Here is a 21,718-nt window from a genome sequence, read left to right on the forward strand (position 1 = left end):
CCCTTCATTTCAATGCCCTGGTAAAACTATGATACATATCTAAACGAATGTAAGCTTAAAAGAACCGGCAGAACCTAGGCTTTACATACAATACTATTTCATTTAAATATGACTAATATTGTTGCTGTAATGCACAAAAGAAAACACTAACTAGGTTTTAAATGGTTTTCTCACCCTAAAACCGCCCTCACTGACCATTTTATAACCTAGTAAAAGCCATTATTATGTAATTTAAGACAAGTAAAGTATATTGAAATTGCAATAATAACGTAATAATTTATATGTTTTTTATTTTTTTATATGTTTTGGATCCTTCACATAATATAAATCAAATTTTGCAGCACTTTTACACGACCGCACTAAGTAATAGCTGAAATACCGGCATATCTTTAAGTTTTATCTAAATGAACCAAATCGCCATATTAAGAAGGCATGTCTGACACGAACATTATTTATGGCTGCCTTAAATTAGACAATATTTCCTAAATTTTGAGCTAAAATTAGTTTACAATGTTTGAGTTTTTTTGGTTTATGCAAAATAGGGCTAGTAGAAAGGTTCTGACGAGAAAGGTCTCTATGGCTTTTATAAAGAAGACAAAATTTCCTTATGTTCTACTTTTAATTCACCTCTCTAGGTCTCATTGGTTCAAAGATACAGGGTCTGAAATATCTGATATTTTTTCGAAAAAAGTGTTTGTAATAATGTATGCCATTTGTGACTTACTAAAATTAACGGGCAAAAATTGACCTTTGCTGACCATTTCAAAACCTAGTAAGCGCCATTGACAATTTTAAAACCTAGTAAGTCATTTTCACTTACTGTGTTTTAAAATGGTTGGTGGCTCTTACTGTGTTTTAAAATGGTTTTCGTGGCATTTTTGATTTCGCAGGGTGGAGTTACTAGGTTTTTAGAAATTTTATTTTCGTTTCTAAGCCGTTTTTTGATATTCTGACAATGCAGGAATGTGCGGAATCGCCTAAAATAATGTATAAATCAAAGACCCGTTTTTTTTTTAAAGTTGGCGCTTACTGTGTTTTGAAATTGGACAGCCGCCCTCACTCTACACTATGGAGCGATAACCTGGTGAAACAGTTTGCCTACCGGTAAAGCAATATTAGAGTGCTTTTTCACCAGATATATTGTACACACAGCCATGATGTCAAAAAAATACGTTTCATCAGTGCTATGATATATTATGTGGATCAATGAATAGGTATGATTGGTGGAAATCAAGCGCATCCATAGCAAAGTTGCATAACTCATCTCTGGTGGAAAAGAACTCTATCGATCACATCAATCACATGACAAAACGATAAATTAGAAATTTCACAATTATTACCTATGTCCCGTAAACTACAACAAGGTTTGTGATTTTATTCATTAGGTTGAACACTGAACACTTAAAATGCTTTGACAGAACATAAAATGCGGATAGTTTTTGTATGTGACACACCATCTTAATATTCGTATATTGTTAATCTAAGTTTTTCCGATGAAATTTCACAATATTATGTCTCGTAAAATATAATATGTGTCTGTACAGATTATATCGCAATTCGCCAAGAGATTAACTTTATCCCATCATGCTCGTAACTCGAGCTTTCATACGAAAAAGATTATTTTTCGGATTATTCCTATTTTTTTCAGGTAGGTACCTATGTTTCTGTACATTCACTTAGGGCAACTTACACAATATATTAAATCTAGATTTAGTGTTAAATTTCGATTTAAGCCATACATTTATATGGAATGACGTTCCTTTAATCGAGATTTGACACTAAATCTAGATTTAATTTGTTGGTGCAAGGGGCCCTTAGATCGAGATTTGACGCTAAATCTAGATTTAATATCTTTGTGCAAGTGGCCCTTAGTATACAGCTTGTTGCAGTAGTGGTATAGTAAGCCAAAAGAAGCTATAACTCATGGGGGCATATGCAATACCCTAGACCTATAATAATTATTATGTACTAGCTGTTTCCGCGCGCTTCGTTTCGCCTTAAAAAAAAATCCCGTGGGAATTCCGGGATAAAAAGTAGCCTATGTTCTTTCCCAGGGTCTAGATCGTATTTATACCAAATTTCATTCAAATCCGTTCAGTAGTTTTGGCGTGAAAGAGTAACAGACAGACAGACAGACAGACACAGTTACTTTCGCATTTATAATATTAGTTAGGATCCTCGATCGGCAATCTAAACTCTATCAGTTTATAAAACACACATGTATAAGTCCTGAATTTGAATCCCTCCCTTTTATTTACAAATACTTAATTAAAATTATTATAGAAAAAAACATTCAAATATTCGATGAGAAAATTTATCACTCTTTCCTATTGTGTTATAGGAATAAAACGGTATAAAACTTAAATAAAACAACGATTTTCTGAGCCGTAAAACTTTTATGAAGGCAAAATTGGAGCTTAGGCACAGTACAGCTGGAAAACGTTATAAATCCACTCTGAAAAACTGAAGAAGTAAATATTGAAAATACTCACTTCTTCAAACTCATGATTATTCCCAAAAACCACTAACAAGACACGAAAAAATGCGGCACTAACTTTTTGAACGAAACTTTTTCCCGCACCACACAATTAAAAAACAAAAAAGGAAAAAATCCTTCGAACGCGAAATTCAAAAATGGAACTTAAATTTTCGAGACTGCATGCAGTAATTATGCGTTTATTTGATTTTGAGCCGATTTCGCGTTGGTATACGTTTGAAATTCCGTTGTTTATGAAAATCGGTTTCCGCGCGTCGGTATCAACAACTTCGACCTTCGGAGTTCAAGAGAATACTGACTTTAGGAGCGTACCGCAGGCCACCTTTTGGAACTTCAGCTTCAGGCAAAATGAACCGTAGCCTGTGCGATTTAGAGTACATTTTCTTTTTTTGCGAGTTGAGGTCTGTTCTTTAATGACCTTCCAGCTTGGTCACTAGTTTTGACGCAGTATCCTAATGGGCTGATTATTCATTTTGCAACAGAAATATTTTCATTTGTGAGGTAAATTGTTTCATTTGTTTCAGTAATTCATCATCATCATCAGCCTATAGCAGTCCACTGCTGGACGTAGGCCTCTCCCACTGGATGCGATCTTTAGCTTTCCGCATCCAGTCATAACCAGCCACCTTTCGCAAGTCGTCACCCCATCTAGCCGGAGGGCGTCCCACACTAAATTTGCCTAGTCGCGGCCTCCACTCCAGAACACGTTTACCCCATCGGTTCTTCGACAGATGTGTGTTTCAGTAATTGAAGAAAGTAATTGAAAATTGAGTAGTTGAATTGAGCTTTGCTCTTGTTGGAAGTTCCCGGTGTCGATTCCCAGGCATAGTTTTTTATATTGTTGGAAGTAGGAAATATGGATGTTATTTATTCTTTCATAATATGACAGTTAGGAAGGGACTGCCACATGTTAGTTTGAAATTAATACCTATTACCTATAAATTAGATAAAAATTACATAAATATTTTTAGTATTCGACTACAGTAGTAGTACCTAATGTACTTATTATATTGAGCCCCCCACCCCAAAGGACCAGACAGGGGTTGGTGAGGAAGGTCGAGGACATAGTGTTATGTCGCTCCTTGGGAGAGGCTTATGTCCAGCAGTGGACCTATTGAAGTTGTTAAGAATATAATTACGTGTTTTATATCTTAAGCCCCTGTTTCCCAATGTCTGGTTAGGGGCTACCTTTAAAATAAAATACATGCTGTCACTCTCTGTTATTATTTTTTGACAGGGACAGCATGTATTTATCTTACAGGTAGCCCCTAACCAGACATTGTGAAACAGGGCCAAAATGATACAAAAAAAGAATTAAAAAAAACTCTATACATTGAAGCTAAACACACCGACTTCACCAGTAATTTACCGAAACAAAAGAAAAGCGTTTTATATTCAAAACACACTTTCCTAACGAACTTCGATTACAGTCAGGAAGAACCCACATGGTATTCGAACAGAAGTAAAATTAGACTTTATTCTTATAATCAGACGTTCCAATTTCCGCCACAGCTATTCTCGACTAGCGTTCCTTCAGGGACCATCAAATAGGGCGGATGCAATGTTATTCTTTCCACGTACAGTTTAAGGTTGATTTTCTAATGTCATAGGGTTCACAATTGGTCTATAGTATATTCCCAAATTGTCATTATAGGTTATGTCACAGTAGGTATGTTATTTCGGTATTGAGATGATTAAATATTAATGTTTCCAAATCGACTGTTCGTATTGGTAAAGCCCGTAGGTATTATTTTTGTGGGTATGGAAAAATGTTTGCTTATTTTCGTTACCAATTATTGTAGTTTTTGATGAGGGTTAAGGGTTATTGATGGAAGTACATACGTAAATGATGGTTATTATAATATACTTAGTGCCAATTTCTCCATTCTTGGTTAGAGCATAAAGGGAGTAGAGGTTAACTTTTGACACATCTGTCATGAATTTTATATGGAGATGACGTTTAATTTATAAATCAATCCCTGTCGGTTAGATAACCGACAATGGAGAAATTGGCACAAATTTAATATTTAACAACTCGCTTGAGTAGCTTATGTTTTTGAAAAATTTCTTAGAAATATCTTGATTCATAAATAGGTATATGCTTACATTTAACTCGTAAGGTAGATGTAAGGCTTATATTGATTAACTATAAAACTTAAAATAAAATAGTATACTCCGATTTAGTGATTCTTTGGCGAATTTTGTGAATACAACAACAAACCTTGAAAGTGATATAGGCTACACAGTGGTCCAGAATTCCCATGGGAAAACCTTTATATACGAAATACAACGACAAAAGCTTATTTATTTCAATTTAACACCATTTCCTTTACCTACGAAGCCTTGTAACCGGCACGACAGCGCAATAGCTACTCTCGGTCCTTGTAACACGATTCAGAATAGCTCGTGGCAGTTTTGGTGCAACGTCAGTTAGTAACTTTAGCTGTCACAGTTGAGTTATTGGATCTTCAAGTTTTGGAGATAACGGGGGTACACCGCCAAAGAGGTTGTATATTAGGTTATTATACAAAGTACTTTGATAATGCGAGAATTATACAGCATATGCTTGCAACTGTTATATTATCTGAAGGGCTAGTCAGAGGTCAGAGAGGAGACCACGAACAGGCAAACGCAGCGACTGAAGACCTTAGGCGGGTAGCCGGTAGTGGTTGGATGAGGAAGGCCGATGACCGAGTGTTGTGGCGCTCCTTGGGAGAGGCCTATGTCCAGCAGTGGATGATTATTGGCTGATGATGATAGTCAGAGGTGCTACACCCACCACCGCAACGATAAGTAAGCGTTCACCATTCGGCGTCGTACGCAACGGACGCATCGCATTCAGTATTCTAAGTATAGAAATTCACACAAGTGCGTCCACTTCAACGTCATTGCCGACGCCGTTTCTCCATACATTTATGAAAATCCGTTTGGTGCGATCCGTTTGATGCTAAAATAATTTTCTACCAATCCATCACACACAGGATGAATGTAAAAAAAAACCAAAGCCAAATTACTAGACTTGTTTTGTAGTTCAAAAGGTTTGCTCCCATTGACAGTTGAAGCGTGTCACGTCATTCACCTGGCTCCCTATTGGCTAATTGACGCGAGAGAAGTGACAGCGGCAAATTGACATTGTACGGCCCACGAGTAATAATTTTACCCCTGGAAAAAGAGGTGTTATAAGTTTAACGTATTTGTGTCTGTGTGTGTGTGTGTATCTGTTTGTGTGAGCGTAGGAGCTTAAACGGCTGAATCGCTTCTTGTTTTGATTTCAGGGTTGTAGGTAATGTGCCAAAAAAAAATAATTGGTTAATTAATCGAATAATAATCAATAGTCCGTTACATCCCGTGATAATGTGTGGTATAAAGTTTTTTTTTTACTATAAAAGTGAATGAATTGGACAAACATTTCAACGTTGTTTAAATCTATTGGTCGCTTGCTTTGACAGCTATATTATATTTAAACATGTTTAAATGTTTGGTGCAAATCATTCAAAATGGAAATAATTTACCAATTAAAATGATATACATAAAATGTGATCCCCCAGAAGCAAAATTGCTTAATCTAGCTTAGAACGAATGAGCGCTACCATGCAATCAATACATACAACGAGCAAGAATTGGAAGTAAAAGCATGTTGGAGTAACCCCTTTAGATAAATCCATTACGTATTGACAATGTTTGCAGTCATTAGTGAAACGGTTTTTGCTCATTTTCGAATTTGCTTTAGTTCAGCTCGAGAGTTTTCAATTAATTGAAAACTAAGTGAATTAGTATTAAAACTTTCTACTCTATAAGAAGATTTATAATAATACTAAAATAAGTTTTAAGTCAGATTTATTAAATTATGACGGCCGAATGGCGTAGTGCTTAGTGACCCTGACTACTGAGCCGATGGTCCCGGGTTCGATTCCCGGCTGGGGCAGATATTTGTTTAAACACAGATATTTGTTCTCGGGTCTTGGATGTGCCCGTAAAATGGCAATAGGCCCGCCCCCTATTACATTGGGACTAACATAACACTCTGGCGAAAAGTGGGTGCAGCAATGCACCTATGCCTACCCCGCAAGGGAGTACATTAGTACAAGGCGTGAGTGTGAGTGTGTGTGTGTGTGTGTTCTTAGTGTTCTGGGGAAAATGAACTTTATCACGCTGCGTTTTGCGTGAATTGTAAGATGAACGCATGTATTGGATACGTTTTTTATTATACAAAATTAGCATTTCATGACTTTATAGATGATCAGGCATCGCGTTTACTTACACCGCGCGGCTTTGAGAGCGAGTGCGGCGGATAACTTTTGTCACGTCTTGCACCCCGTGCTAGCCCTTCCACTCTGCATGCTCTACTCACGCTACGGCGAATTTGGTGTGTAATCATCATCACCATAACCTGACCTGTAGACCTAGCACAGGTGCAAGACGCGCATGTCTACTTGTCTAGACGTGACAACCGTGACGTGGTTTTCATGGTGAATCGCGATATAGTGTAGCGTTAAAAGAAAAGACATGACTAACCTAATAGCGCAGCTAGTGCCGTCCTCGTCGTCTCGCTTCCTCCGGCGGCGCCACACGAGGCAGCACGCCGCGAGTGCGAGCAGGACGCACGTCAAGACATGCCACTTTCTGTCTCACTCGCTCTTGAGTCTACGCGATGAGAAATTTTTACATCGCTCTTATTTACACCGCTCGGCTTTGACAGCGAGTGCGATGCAAAACTTTTGGAACTTTATCACAAGTCTTGCGCCCCGTGCTAGCCCTTCCGCTCTGCATTCTCTAATCACGCTACGGCTAATTTGGTATGTTCTCATCATCACCATAAACTGACCTGTAGACCTAGCACAGGGTGCAAGACGCCCATGTCTAGACGTGACAACCGTGGCACCATTTTTATGGCGAATCGCGATATAGAGTAGCGTTAGCAAAATCGACGTGACTGACCTAATAGCGCAGCTAGTGCCGTCCTCGTCGTCGTCTCGCTTCCTCCGGCGGCGCCGCACGAGGCAGAACGCCGCGAGTGCGAGCAGGACGGCGACAGCGCCGCAGCTCAGCACCACCACCAGGACTATGTCGCGCTTCTTCATTGTCTGAAAGAGAAGGAACATTTTTAGTTAATTATTTCTTTTATTTATTAAGGAAGACCAAGAGCATCATACACACCATCCTAACTATAATATTATAAATGCGAAAGTAACTGTGTCTGTCTGTTACTCTTTCACGCCAAAACTACTGAACGGAATTGAATTAAATTTGGTATAGGTAGGTACATACGGTCTAGACCCTGGGAAAGAACATAGGCTACTTTTTATCCCGGAATTCCCACGGGAAAACTTTTAAGGCGAAGCGAAGCGCGCGGGAACAGCTAGTATAAAATATTTCATCATCACAAGTTGTGGTGTGATTCACAACCCATCACGTCCCAACTGCTGGAGCAAGGTTTGCCTTCCAATAAAGGAAGGGTTTTAGGCCTAGTCCACTGCGCTGGCCTAGTGCTGGTTGTTACACGGTAAGTTCTTAATTTCTAGTTTTTTAAATTTATTACACTCACGGGCAATGAAAAAGTTCCATTGAGAAAATCACTAAATTACTTCTAAACGGAAAAAAGTTACTTAATGACGCCTCCTGCAATATTTAAGCACATTTAAAGGCACACCAGAATATTACCAACTAAAAACATAAATATTTTGCCCAAATATTGAAATTGAAATGTTTAAAAAAAATGATCAACTTGGTGTCTGCATTTTGTAAGTGGTAGTAATTATTTATCAGTTATCCTAACGCATATCTATGTAAGTATGTTATTTTGAACCGACTTCGAAAAAAGTAGGAATGTTTCATTCCATCTGCATGTATGTTTTAGTAAGTCAGTGACGAAAACTGGTGCCAAGCTAGGAATTCCATTCAATTCAATTTCATTTACTTCAGATATAAATATGCATACAAAGTGTTAGTAAAAATTGTCACCGTTGTTGTGGTGTAATTTGGAAAGCGTGTGCGAAAATCTTACTTCTATTATAAACATGAAAGTTTGTTAATATGATCATTAGATCATAAATTTACAATAATAATAAGAGATTTTGCATTTTTTACTGTATCATGAATTCAGTCCCGACTACTCCCGACAAAAATAAATTTAGGCTTGTCCAGAAATGGAAACAGATAGGTCAAATGGCATGACTAATCGTTTTTACCCCGACTCTTTCAGGCGAAAAAGGTGGAATATTTAACTTTGGCGTCTGTTTACATAATAAATCTTCATAAAAGTACAGTACCCTAAATATAACTCATGCTTCATATATTAAACTGAGAACATTATATTCTGAAGGCACCAGTTTTTTTTTATAAAATCAATATAGAAACGTATTTTAGATCAAAAGATATATTTATGATTGGCAACGTAAATCTCAATTATTGTAAGTAGGTATACGAGTACCAAATTTATTTTTTACAGTGTTAAAATTGAACCCCTTTATTCATAGAAAAGTTACAAAACGATTTAGCTGTTGAACAAATTGTTCTTTGACGGAGAGGGACAAAACAGATCATTAGCTAAAACGTTCTGTAACTTTCCTATGAATAAGGGGGTTAATGTATACCAACTTATCTAATGGCGTAATTTATATTTTTAACTTTCATTTAAGTACTCCATATAAAATTCACATCCTTATTTCACCTTTGTACACAAAACCGAGCATTATTATTATTTCCATGTTTTCGCTAGAACTATGATTGTTGGAAAACACATCAGACATTCGTTCTATGAAAAGTGCCATAGAGTTCTAAATAAATTAGACAGCGCGGCCACCAATTTGAGCATTGCGCTGCAGGAATTCGTTGGACTGATGCCAGTTCTATGTAGGGTTCGCATACTAACGCTATATTTTATTTTATTTTACTATCCCCCGACGAAAAGAGGGGTGTTAAAAGTTTAACGCGTCTGTGTATCGGTGTGTCTGTGATAGTATAGCACCCAAACCGCTCAATAGATTTAGATTAGTAGGTCATTACCCTGATAGTTTTAGCCATATTTTTATCAAAATCGGGTTAAAAGTTATGCGACTTGTGGGTTAGGTTATATTTTATTTATTCCTAGTTTTTTTCTTTTACCAAACCAATTCGTAAAGCCCTGTAACTGATCAAGTCAGATACCTACAGGTTACTTACATCCGTAGAGAATAGAATAGAATATGTACTCAATTTTTCAAACATTCATGGTCTCCCTATAACGCATTTCCCCGTGGTTTTATCAGTGGAATAAATTTCTGCTTCCTTCCCCATTCACTCGCGTGGTATTCGGAACTTCTAGTTTATGAAAAGTTTTCAAACTCTAATGACCCGTTTTTAATATTTTCTTTACCGGTTTTCGAAGCTCCATTTAAGTTGTTGTTTAATATGACTAACTTTGTAAATAACGTTAAAAAAAGAATTATTAAAATTGACCTATAATGTATCTTGGGGTCTACCAACCCGCACTAGGCCAAAACCGTTCTTCATTGGAAAGAGACTCGTGCCCCAGCATTGGGGACCTGATGGGTCGTGATGATTCACCTATAGGGACACTTGGACGTCACTATTCAAATCGGGCATTCATAATTCTGTTTTTTTTACGTGTAGAAGAAAATATAGCAGGCCATAATTCAATAATGATTGTATAAACGGAGTGTTAAAGAACATAATAATTTCACCAAAGGATTTTGGCTTGTGACCAAGTGTAAGTGTGGTAATTATGCCCCTATCGCCATATCCGGTCTGTTTTCCCGCCACCGGAAACGCCGCCATTTTGCGTCCAGATGAATTTCCGTTACAGCTTTCTGAATTAGATTTTTGCGCAGTGAATTAAAATATTGGCGCAATATTTTTGATTGCACTAATTCTTTATGAGATTAGCATAAAAGTCGTGCATTCTATAAATATATATATATACAGGTTGTTGCAAAATTGGTATACTGAGCCGAAACCTACATGTGCAGCATGGTATATCTAAGCCCGAAACTGAAATCAGAATTTGGAAATTCGCGAAAAAAAAATTAAACTTTCAATAGTAAAAAGTCACGTGACCAACAAAGTTTCTATGGAAAATGAATTTTTTTTTTCGCGAATTTTCAAATTCTGATTTCAGTTTCAGGCTTAGATATACTATGCTGCACATGTAGGATTCGGCTTAGTATACACTTTTTGCAACACCCTGTATATATATTTAATAATTATATAGGTAAATTAAAGTAGTAGATTAATTCACTCTTGTTTGTAATTTATATTAAATTTATACCTAAGACATTTTAAAAACTAAGTACGTTAGTTAGTTTGTAACTGTTGAACGTGTTCAAATTTTAAATGTAGGTCTTTAGGTTAGTATTAATAACGCTCTCAAAACAGAAACTTTTACAAAGCTTTAGGTACTTACTTGTAAACTTTAACTACGAACAAAACCGAACGTCATCCATATAATCGTTCCATTGGGCCATTTACAGAATATAACTGAAAATCGATCGGGGTTATTTTAGTAGGGAAGAGAGAGATATAGTTATGTCTGTAAGGGCGGAAGAGCGTTGTGACTGGAGAGTTTACTGGAAAGGAGCATTGTAAGGCAAGTTAACTTGAAAATGTACACTCACGGACAATGAAAAAGTTCCATTGGGAAAACCTCAAAATTACTCATTTAATAAACGGAAAGAAATAACTAAATGACGACTTTTGCAATATTGAAGTACATTTTAACGGAGCATCAGAATATTAGCTACTATACACGTAAATATTATGTTCAATTGCCTGCATTTTGTATGTGAAACTGTTTTTTTGCCCGTGAGTGTAAAAGGACGTGTGTGACTGTGTGTATTTTACACAAACATTATAGCAAGTTGACGACGAAAGCAGCCCTGCGATTCTGTAAAGCTAATTGTCAAAACTCGATTCTAAATCCGGAGTGAGTTTTCAAATTGACACATCGAATTTCGAGATTTTGACAAATAATGTATGAGATGAGTTATACACAGTGAAAGGTGAAGGGAGAATGAAGATCGAAGTGAGATGTCTAATTTTACAGAATCGCAATGCTGTATTTTCGTGCGAGGCCCTTTTATGAAGATTTAAGTGCCATTACATTTACATACATATCTAAAGAGGCATCCACACGCTGGCTGTTTGTCACAAACACCGCAAACTGCAAACGAAGTCTCAAACACCAACCACAATCACCCAACACAAACAGCCATCCAAGTGCTTGGCAAACGTTCATAAAATTCCGAATCGGCAAACATGGCGGACGACAAGCTTATGGCAGCTATTATTTTCGGGTGGAAATATTATTTTTATTAAAAATTAAAGCAAAGACGATGGTGGATGATTAAAATACATAGAAAGCGTACAAGGTACTACTTTAGACCTATTATTTGGGCTTTATCTATTATTATCCATAATAAATACAAGTAACATAATAAATAAAAATAAAATATAGCAAGTAAATACGTCCGCCTCCCGCAAGCTCGCGCGCGTACTGATTGCTGCCAAACGTGTGGATGTGTAGCAAACTGTTTGCCAAACATCCTTTGATCTGGCAAGTTAAACCGACACCGATGCCGAACACTGTCCAACACAAACACAAATAGGCAAACAACGACAAACACCCATCCACACGTCCGTGTTTGTGGTTTGCTGTTGGTTGTTTGCCATTGTTTGCCAAGCATGTGGATGGGGCTTAACTAAAAGGCACGCTACGCGCCAGCCTACGAGCTACGTGCTACGGGCTACGGGCTACGAGCTACGGGCTACGCGCGGCGTAGCGTACAGCAATCTTAATGATTTCCAGGTTTTTGTATTCCTCATTTAAATTTTAAGCGTAACATTCATTAGTATTTGTTGAAGGACACATGATTGTTCTCAAAAATAAGAAATGGTCTGCTCTTTACAAAATTGTGACCAACATTACATTGACGATAATCAAAATTAAATGGGTTGACCTCTTGTTTGCACTGATATTATATAATAATAATAATATAAACACTCACACCTTGTATTAATGTGCTCCCTTGCGGGGTAGGCTGCTATTACTCTGTGTAATATATTATTATGTATTGTCATTTTGCACGTTTGAAATAAGTAAATTTTTCTACAACACGTAGATTATGTTATTTTAATGTCCCCGTTAAGTCTTGGCTAATAATTCACTGTACAATTTATTTGATGTTTAAAATATAGTGAGTGAGTGTTTGTCAAAGATGTTTTCCCGGATTATTCGCATATTTTTTATGTAAAAAAGCCTATTTATGTCAACTGCAACTAGTAATTATACCACGACTATTTATCTAATTATGGCAGAATTACCAGCGCTGTATACTTTTTTGTACAGCACATGCTGAGACAGAGCCATTTTACTGACATAATACACACCACAATTATTGTTATTCTTTATGCCACTGTACCTACATTGTTGTTTTGTATTTGTGATGTGTATTTTGTGAGTGAATAAACGATGTGTCTATGTCTATGTCTATGTCTAATTGCATTCAACGTCCCGATTTCATGAGACCACTCTAAAACTTTGTATCTTATCAAGCAAGATTTGCATATGGACCAGACCGATTTTAAATTATATTTTGGAATGACATCTTATCATGAGTTCCTCCATTTAAATAAATCCTAATGAAAACAAAAAACCCATTTTGAAAGAAGAATAGTTTGCAAATTTACGTACCTAAACAAGAAAAAAAGGTTTACGATAAATTAACCCCTTTTGACTTGACTTTGAGTTGGCGTAGTGGTTAGTGACCCTGACTACTGAGCCGAAGGTCCCGGGTTCGATTGCCCGCTGGGGCAGATATTTGTTTAAACACAGATATTTGTTCTCGGGACTTGGATGTGCCCGTAAAATGGCAATAGGCCCGCCCCTATTACATTGGGACTAACATAACACTCTGGCGAAAAGTGGGTGCAGCAATGCACCTCTGCCTACCCCGCAAGGGAGTACATTAGTGCAAGGTGTGAGTGTTTGTAATTATTGAGTTTGATACCAACATTCACAGTAAAGACAACTTGCCTAAGCCTAGCAAGTAACTTGCCCAAGTCACTTGCCCTTGTGAACGGGCGCGGGTCGATATTGACCCCAGCTATTCTGCAGTGGGTCGCAGTGCCGGTTGGGGAGGATATTTCGATATTATGTATTTTCATAACTTGTTAGCCTTTTGAGGCGGTCAGTAAGGCTTGCTATCAAATCAAAATAAGTTTAGTTTTTAGTTATTTTTTTTAAAGTGACAGGATAAATTTTAAATTTTTCATGTTAGGTATATTATTATGTTGAATTTTTATATTCAGTACCCGTAAGTAGTTACTTTAATTTCCGCTTGAATTTTTCATAATTTAAGGATTGCGTATATTTACTATCAACATTGAACATAATAATAATGAATATTGCAGAATATGATTATTCTCTTTTGCACCTCGGTGGATTATGTAATTGCTGAGGTTACAAAAAAACGTGATTTGCAAAACTCCTAGAACTAAATATTGTTTAGAATGACCGCCTTTTGGCTTACCCTTTTTGTAACTGTATAGCCCAATACAAAAAATACTTGTAGTAAGAAACCTCACAAGTGATAATTACTAAATTAAATTACTTTGCACATTTAATCAGTGTGGATGATCCTAATTCTGTAGAAGTGCGTCCATTAGCCAGATAGAGCTAAGACGAACAGTGAATTACGAAGAAGTCTCAAATGCTTATAAAATACTTAGAGGTTTTAAAAAGGGGTACCTATAGAAAGGCCTAAAGGAGTGAATTGGGTGATCATTCTGATTATTTTTTGTAATAACAACTTCACTTGGCTATTTTGGTTTTTGAAAATGGTGGTTTGGTTTATATTGACTGGCATCACTCGATTATTTCGATTTGGAAATGCCGGTTGGTTTTATATTCATAAAAACTATTTAGAGAACTTTTTGCTACTAATATTGAGCGTTTTTTTTCATGAATTTGCAAAAACTCTTAGAATTTGCAATTTGCATTATTGTAACGTGTTTTCTGCCGCAACCTACTTTGTCTTCCGCTTCCAATTTACAATAAAATAACTTGAAAAACATCCAAAATAACGATTGTAATGGTCACTTCTCTTTGCGGCTGTATCCTAAATAATCGGCGTCTTTCTCATTGTGGCACAAACCCTGGAACGACGCTTGTGATAAAATATTCAAACTGGGACAGTCATTATTCTGTGTTAGTTTTTTCGCGGAGAAAAACAATTGCTTTATTAGGCGACTTATTTTTTGTGCTAGGTGTCTGTAGGTACAGGCTGCTACGAAGATATACTTAGATTAATAATATACGATTATGATGGTGTGTCTCATACAAAAACAAAAGTAAAACTGTCCGCATTTTCTTCACTGTCAAACTGTTTTAAGTTAAACTATTGTACCACTGCCAGGGATAAAGTCACAAATCTTCTAATCAAAGTGTATAAAAATAAGAGCTAAGTGGTAGTAGTGGGGTGTTATTTGTCGAGACGTTTCTTTTGCACTGATATTAGGTATCTTGTTCGTATATTTTTAATCTAAGAATGACGTTCTTAAATTGTACGGGTTAGTCCCGCTAAGGTATGGTCCCGGTATGGCACCCTCTTAAAATACCTATCAAAAAGTCCCGCTATGGTACCCTTCAGTTTTTGGTACTGTTGTAAAGTAGATCTAAAAGATGGGTATGAGTGGCTTTAACTTAACTAACAACCACCGTCCCATACTAGCTCGATTTTGCTACACCGGCATTGCATAACGCTCACAAACAAAAATAAAATTCACTATTTATTTCGACGACATCATCACGACCCATTACGTCCCCACTGCTGGGGCACGGGTCTCCTTCCAATGAAGGAAGGGTTTAGGCCTTGTCCACCACGCTGGCCTAGTGTGGGTTGGTGGACCCCAACACAATCAAGCTTGTGCTGAGAGAGATGTCGGGTAAGTGGGCAACCCGACTGCCAGATGTTTTCAAGCTGCCCGAAGGCCTTTGACTAGGCTTAACGACTGCTGCCGAAGCAGCAACCGGGACCCACGGCTTAACGTGCCGTCCGAAGCACGGAAGCGTCCTGAAAAGAACCACTTGAAATCGGTCACCCATCCAATAGCTGACCGTGCCAGTTGATGCTTAACCTCAGAGATCAGTTACGATCACTGAAGCCCGCTCGACGACATAACGCTCACAAATAAAAGTAAAAATCACTATTTATTCGTACTACGTACAAAACCCGGTCTCATTCTTTTATAAGTCGTAAAGCAGATACGTAATAATGTAGCTCTGCAGACTTCGAAACACAAATCCGGAAATCCGCTTTTAACGAACTCGTCACGGGCGTAATCGGTAAAATAGTACCGATATTTTTGTACCTATAGTGTACCTATTTAGCACATGCTGAGCTGGTGCCTTTTTTATGCCCTCGACAGCAAAATTGTCTGTATGATTTTGCTGTCAGTGTGTTAAATAAATATGTTTTTTTTGGATAGCTGGTATTATCTTCACAGATACATACATAATAATATATATTTCTTTAAACAAATATTCTGCTCCAGCCAGGGATCGAACCCAGGACCTTCAGCATAGCAGTCAGGGTCACTAAGCACTACATCATTCGGTTGTCTATACTCATTCACTCAGTTCATTAGTACATTTTAACTTAAATTGAACCCACTGCCTATCGAATGAGAGTCGAGATAGGTGCGATCACAGGATTCGATACTCTTTCGAAACTACACTAAGGGTCACTTTTACCAAACGCTAAACGTATATAAAATAGTATTTTAATCAAATTTTAAATACATTTTGTACTAACTGACAGACGTATTACAGGCTACTAAATACGTTTAGCGTTTGGTGAAATTCCACCTAACATGGAAAAAACAAATGTCAATTTTGGAACTAACAAAGGGTACACCCGAGTCCGCGTTGTTCTATGCTAACAAATTTGCCTTACATTTTGACAGTGACAGTTGACGATACGCAACGTAAACGGAGGTTTCGAATCCTGCGCTCGCGGCTCAGTTACGCTCGGCTCTTAACGTTCGTTATCATGAAATCAGTTTATTCAGGCCATCTCATGTTCACATACATATCGGAAGTGCATAACCATAACTTGATTAAATTCCCCATCTCAGCTTAATGTAAGATGGAAATATCGAAGTAGTCCATGAATATAGCTTGCTACACTATACACGGCTAGATGGGGTGACGACTTGCGAAAAGTGGCTGGTTATGATTGGATGCGGAAAGCTAAAGATCGCATCCAGTGGCGTGCTTTGGGAGAGATCTACGTCCAGCAGTGGACTGCTATAGGCTGATGATGATGATGATGATGAGACTATACACAGGATGAAGTAAACGTGGTACAGTCAGCTGAAAGCGTTTGTTCGTTCTAAATAAACCTTTGTTGTATAGATAGATAGATAGAATATACTTTATTCGTGAGTACACCAAAAAATAATACTTAGTAAAATTAACAAAATGTAACTTAATTAGGGTACAAAAGGCGGTCTTATCACTAAAACCGATCTCTGCCAGACAACCTTTAAATGATTAAACATATATACTCACATTATTATAATAATTATATGTTATATATAGTATATAATTAGATAGTATATATAATTATATATATACTATATACTATAATTATATATATAATTATATATATACTATCTATTTATATTATGTACTTACACAAGTAAACCACTGGAGACAAAGCGCTTCCGATCCGATCAGTTAAAAAACTATAAAACTTTGTTCTGGCAGTAAACCGTTCGTTGTATTTTAATTTTCAACAATAACCATAATGTTTAACCACTTCGGTTTCTATAAGGCTTCCAAAGGATACAGATAAGATTTCACGTCGGGTCAAAGCTATAACTTTCGATATGTTTAAGATATAGTTACTGTTATTATGGGTCTACCTATATATTCTTTGCCTAAGACCGTATAGGAAAGCTGGTAACTTATAAGCGCTTGCTCCACTATGGGTATTTTTCCTGCGGTATACCATAGAAAAGTAAGTGTTTATAAGTTTCCAGCGATTTTTCGGTATACGGCCTAAGAGTATACATACATAAATAATAATACCTACTTGGTGTACAATCTAGTTCTATACATAAATAATCCTAATCCTAACTAATATTATAAATGCGAAAGTAACTGTGTCTGTCTGTCTGTCTGTCTGTCTGTTACTCTTTCACGCCAAAACTACTGAATGGATTTGTATGAAATTTGGTATACATACGGTCTAGATCTTGGGAAAGAACATAGGCTACTTTTTATCCCGGAATTCCCACGGGAAAACTTTTTAAAGCGAAGCGAAGCGCGCAGGAACAGGTAGTATAATAATATTTTCTTCACGTAGCATGTAGGTGACAGACACGAGATACTAAGAGTCACCGTGGCGAAAGGATCGTTTGTCACAGTCAGAATATCATCAGTCGCTCGCTGCGCAGGCTCTCTATCGCGAACTTATTTTGACAACGATTTTCGGTTTCAAATGGTATTCAATATGACACTAATACCTATTGATTTTACGATAGACCCCCAGATGTGTGATCACAGGATTCGATACTATTTTCGAAACTATACTAAGGATCACTTTTACCAAACGCTAAACGTATATAAAATAGTATTTAAATAAAATTTTAATACATTTTGTTCTAACTGACAGACGTATGACAGGCTACTAAATACGTTTGGCGTTTGGTGAAATTCCACCTAACATTGAAAAACAAAATTAAATGTCTCTGTTGAAACTAACAAATTTGCCTTACATTTTGACAGTGACAGTTGACGATACACAACGTAAACGGAGGTTTTGAATCTTATAATCGCTGCACACTACAGCTATAAATAGTTTATCTTGCCTTGGGTTACAGATAAATACAATATGCATGATTTACGTTGCATTTGTGTTGGTATTGAATCGTTATAATTCCAGCTTTGAGACATAACTTACCGGCTCTGGAGGTTACTCTTGCTTGACATAAAACGAACAAACAACTGTACATCAATTGATGACTCAATTGTTTAGTGGTTAGTGACTGCTATGCTGAAGGTCCCGGACAGATATTTGTTAGAATGGGTTGATTACACCTAACGAGTACAGTGGCGAGTCAGTATCCTCTATGCGTATCCTCGACCAATGAACGGCTAGCAAGTGACCCGGCCGAGGACACTGACTCGCCACTGTACTCGTTAGGTGTAATCGACCCAGAAGAGAGAGATATTTTGTACTCGGTTAATATGTATATTAAATATGTATCAGGTGTCCAATGCTCAGCGTAGCTTGGGATCGGATGGCCGTGAGTGAGATGTCCCTACTATTAATATTATCATGTTTCTTTATCTAAATTGACCCCGCCTTGCCGCGGCAGCGTATGTGCGAATATTTAGTGCAATCCGATTACAGTCTTATCGGATTTCAGTAAGCTAACGTGAACACAGTCATCCGATGCAGCCGATTATTCTGACGCTTTGTCCCACTCACTCTTCAGAGGGCCTAGTGTAGGTTTTACTCTACCGGGCGAGCAGTGAAAATATCGTAAAATGTACGTACCGTACCGCTAGGTGGCGGCCCTCCCACACCATACAAATTCTAGTTTACTCGGTGTAAAAACTCGATAGTTTCACTAACATACTATGATATTTATATTTAACTATTTTTCATACATTTAAAATGAATTAAAATGTTACATAATTGTTCGTGAGTGTATTTAGCAACTGGCGATTTATTATTATTATTTTATCCTAACTAATATCCTAACTTAATATTATAAATGCGAAAGTAAGTGTGTGTATGTGTGTCTGTCTGTCTGTTACTCTTTCACGCCAAAACTACTGAACGGATTTGAATGAAATTTGGTATACAGATAGTCTAGACCCTGAAAAAGAACATAGGCTACTTTTTATTCCGGTATTCCAAGGGGAAAACTTTTTAAGGCGAAGCGAAGCTCGCGGGATCAGCTAGTCATCCATAAAAGTTCCATAGAGCGAATGTTTCGCACAACACCACTGAAGCATGGTAATATAATATTAGATATCGTTTGATGCCTTTCAGAGGCTATCGGGCGTTAAATGCCGTTTTTATAGAGCATAATAAAAAATGATATTATTATAAAGATACATCGTGAAGAAACCGGCTTGTTAAAATAATGTATTATAACGTTAAATAAACTTTACTGATATTAACTTAACAATTACAGCTGATAAAATAATTAAGATCACTCTCAAATTGGGTGCTGTGTATCTATCTTTGTTTCTTTGATATCATTATTTTGAATGTGTGCATTCTATTTTTCTCTTAGGAATATGACATGTTGAGTGAGCCAAAAGTGCCCCCAGGTGTGAAATGTGAATGTGTGAATTTGCGTGTTGTGTGACGTAATCCTAACGATATACAGGGTGATTGGTAAGTCGATGTATTCCTTTAAATGGGTTGTAGACGAAGGCAATAATAGAAATAATAAAAATAATATACATTGTTTTGCATTAGTGACACCTTAGCCAACTAATTATAATTTTCATTCATAGTGCAACATTTTTTTTTTAATAGCACTTTGTTTTAATTCCTTTAACAGAAACCACAATATTTATTTTAATTAGAGGAAATATTACAATATATTATTATGAGATAGTAACTTAAGCCTAATTTAACTTAATTTAGACACAGGTCTTCAAAATAGTTGAAACATTAAGAAAATGTTACGAAAGGTGAAAACAAAAATGCTACAATAAAAAAGAATTTTATCTGACAATTTTTCAGGCACTACACCTTAAAAACATAGTAAATTTATAAGCTTTAAAATTACATATTCCAATCTAAAATCGATTAAGGTATGACCAAGATATAACCAAAACAACCGCATAGGCGGACAAATGTCAGTAGGTTTTTCTTTCGTCTACAACCCATTTAAATGAATACATCGACTTAGCAATCACCCTGTATATTCCCGTCATCCGTGAATCGTGTCGATGTGTTCAATTCGCGGAAAATATTCACCGTTTATGTTGACATTACGAGCCAAATTGCAGACATTGTAAATAGCAGGAAGCGGTTGTTATTACCACTCTGTATTCCGATGGCAACATTTATTCATATTTGAATATGTAAAGTACTTGCATTGCACTGAATCCAAGTTAAAAATCCCCGAGATTGGATGGCACCGAATTTAAATGTAACGATATTTAAATACCGAATGGCGTAGTGGTTAGTGACCCTGACTACTGAGCCGATGGTCCCGGGTTCGATTCCCGGCTGGGGCAGATATTTGTTTAAACACAGATATTTGTTCTCGGGTCTTGGATGTGCCCGTAAAATGGCAATAGGCCCGCCCCCTATTACATTGGGACTAACATACACTCTGGCGAAAAGTGGGTGCAGCAATGCACCTCTGCCTACCCCGCAAGGGAGACATTAGTACAAGGCGTGAGTGCGTGTTTTTTTTTTATATATTTTAATACGAATTATATGGATATTGAGTGTCAGTGCAAAAGAAAAGTCTCGACAAATCAACAAACACTCCACATCTACACTGCGCACTTACTTACCTATTTTAAAATATAGTTCGGTTACAAGATTTGTGACTTTATTCATTGGTGCAATAGTTGTCATTAGGTTAAACTTTTAATGGTTTTTACCTGACAGTAAACAAATTTCGGGCAGTACTTTGCTTTGTTTTTGTATATGACACAGTATCTTGTTCGTATATTTAATCTAAAGTATCTTTATACAACATAAGGAAATATAAATAGGAGCGGTGGTAGCTCAGTCGGGTAAGCGCCCGCTTCTCAATCAAGAGATGCGGGTTCGAATCCCGGCGCTGACATGTACCAATGAGTTCTTTTAACTTAAGTACAATGTACACCATCGCTCTTACGGTGAAGGAAAACATCGTGAGGAAACCTGCATATCTAGATTTAGCACATCTAGATATGTGAACCCACCAACCCGCAGTGGACCAGCGTGGTGGGAAATGGTCCAAGCTTGGGAAGGCAGTTTAGACCTTGGGGATATGCACAAAGGTTCCATTCGAGAGAGCCAGGTGCAGGTACTGTTACCCCCACAGAGAATAGAATAGAATAGGTGGCGTAATGGATAAGGCCTCGTCCTCTCAATCGAGAGGCCGTGGGTTCAAATCCTGGCCTGTACCAATGAATTCTTTCAATAGTTTTTTTAATTAAAGAGTTTAAGTACAATAATACCACGTGCTCTTACG

The 21,718-nt window shown here is 37.1% G+C and overlaps 1 protein-coding gene across 3 annotated transcripts in view; it reads right to left on the minus strand.

Moving 5' to 3' along the window:
* Positions 1 to 21,718, minus strand: part of LOC105381501 (synaptotagmin-7) — a 487,160-nt gene that overhangs the window by 343,936 nt on the left and 121,506 nt on the right. For 2 of the 3 annotated variants that reach the window (XM_048631907.1, XM_048631908.1), the window contains exon 2: positions 7,436 to 7,581. In XM_048631907.1, the coding sequence (XP_048487864.1) occupies positions 7,436 to 7,578 (143 nt within the window). In that variant the 5' untranslated portion in view covers positions 7,579 to 7,581. Of the gene's footprint in view, positions 1 to 2,492; positions 2,778 to 7,435; positions 7,582 to 21,718 lie in introns of those variants that run through there. The other variant, XM_048631911.1, reaches the window with a different exon arrangement.

The sequence above is a fragment of the Plutella xylostella genome, chromosome 30 (assembly GCF_932276165.1).
Source record: "Plutella xylostella chromosome 30, ilPluXylo3.1, whole genome shotgun sequence".
Lineage (NCBI taxonomy): Eukaryota > Metazoa > Arthropoda > Insecta > Lepidoptera > Plutellidae > Plutella > Plutella xylostella.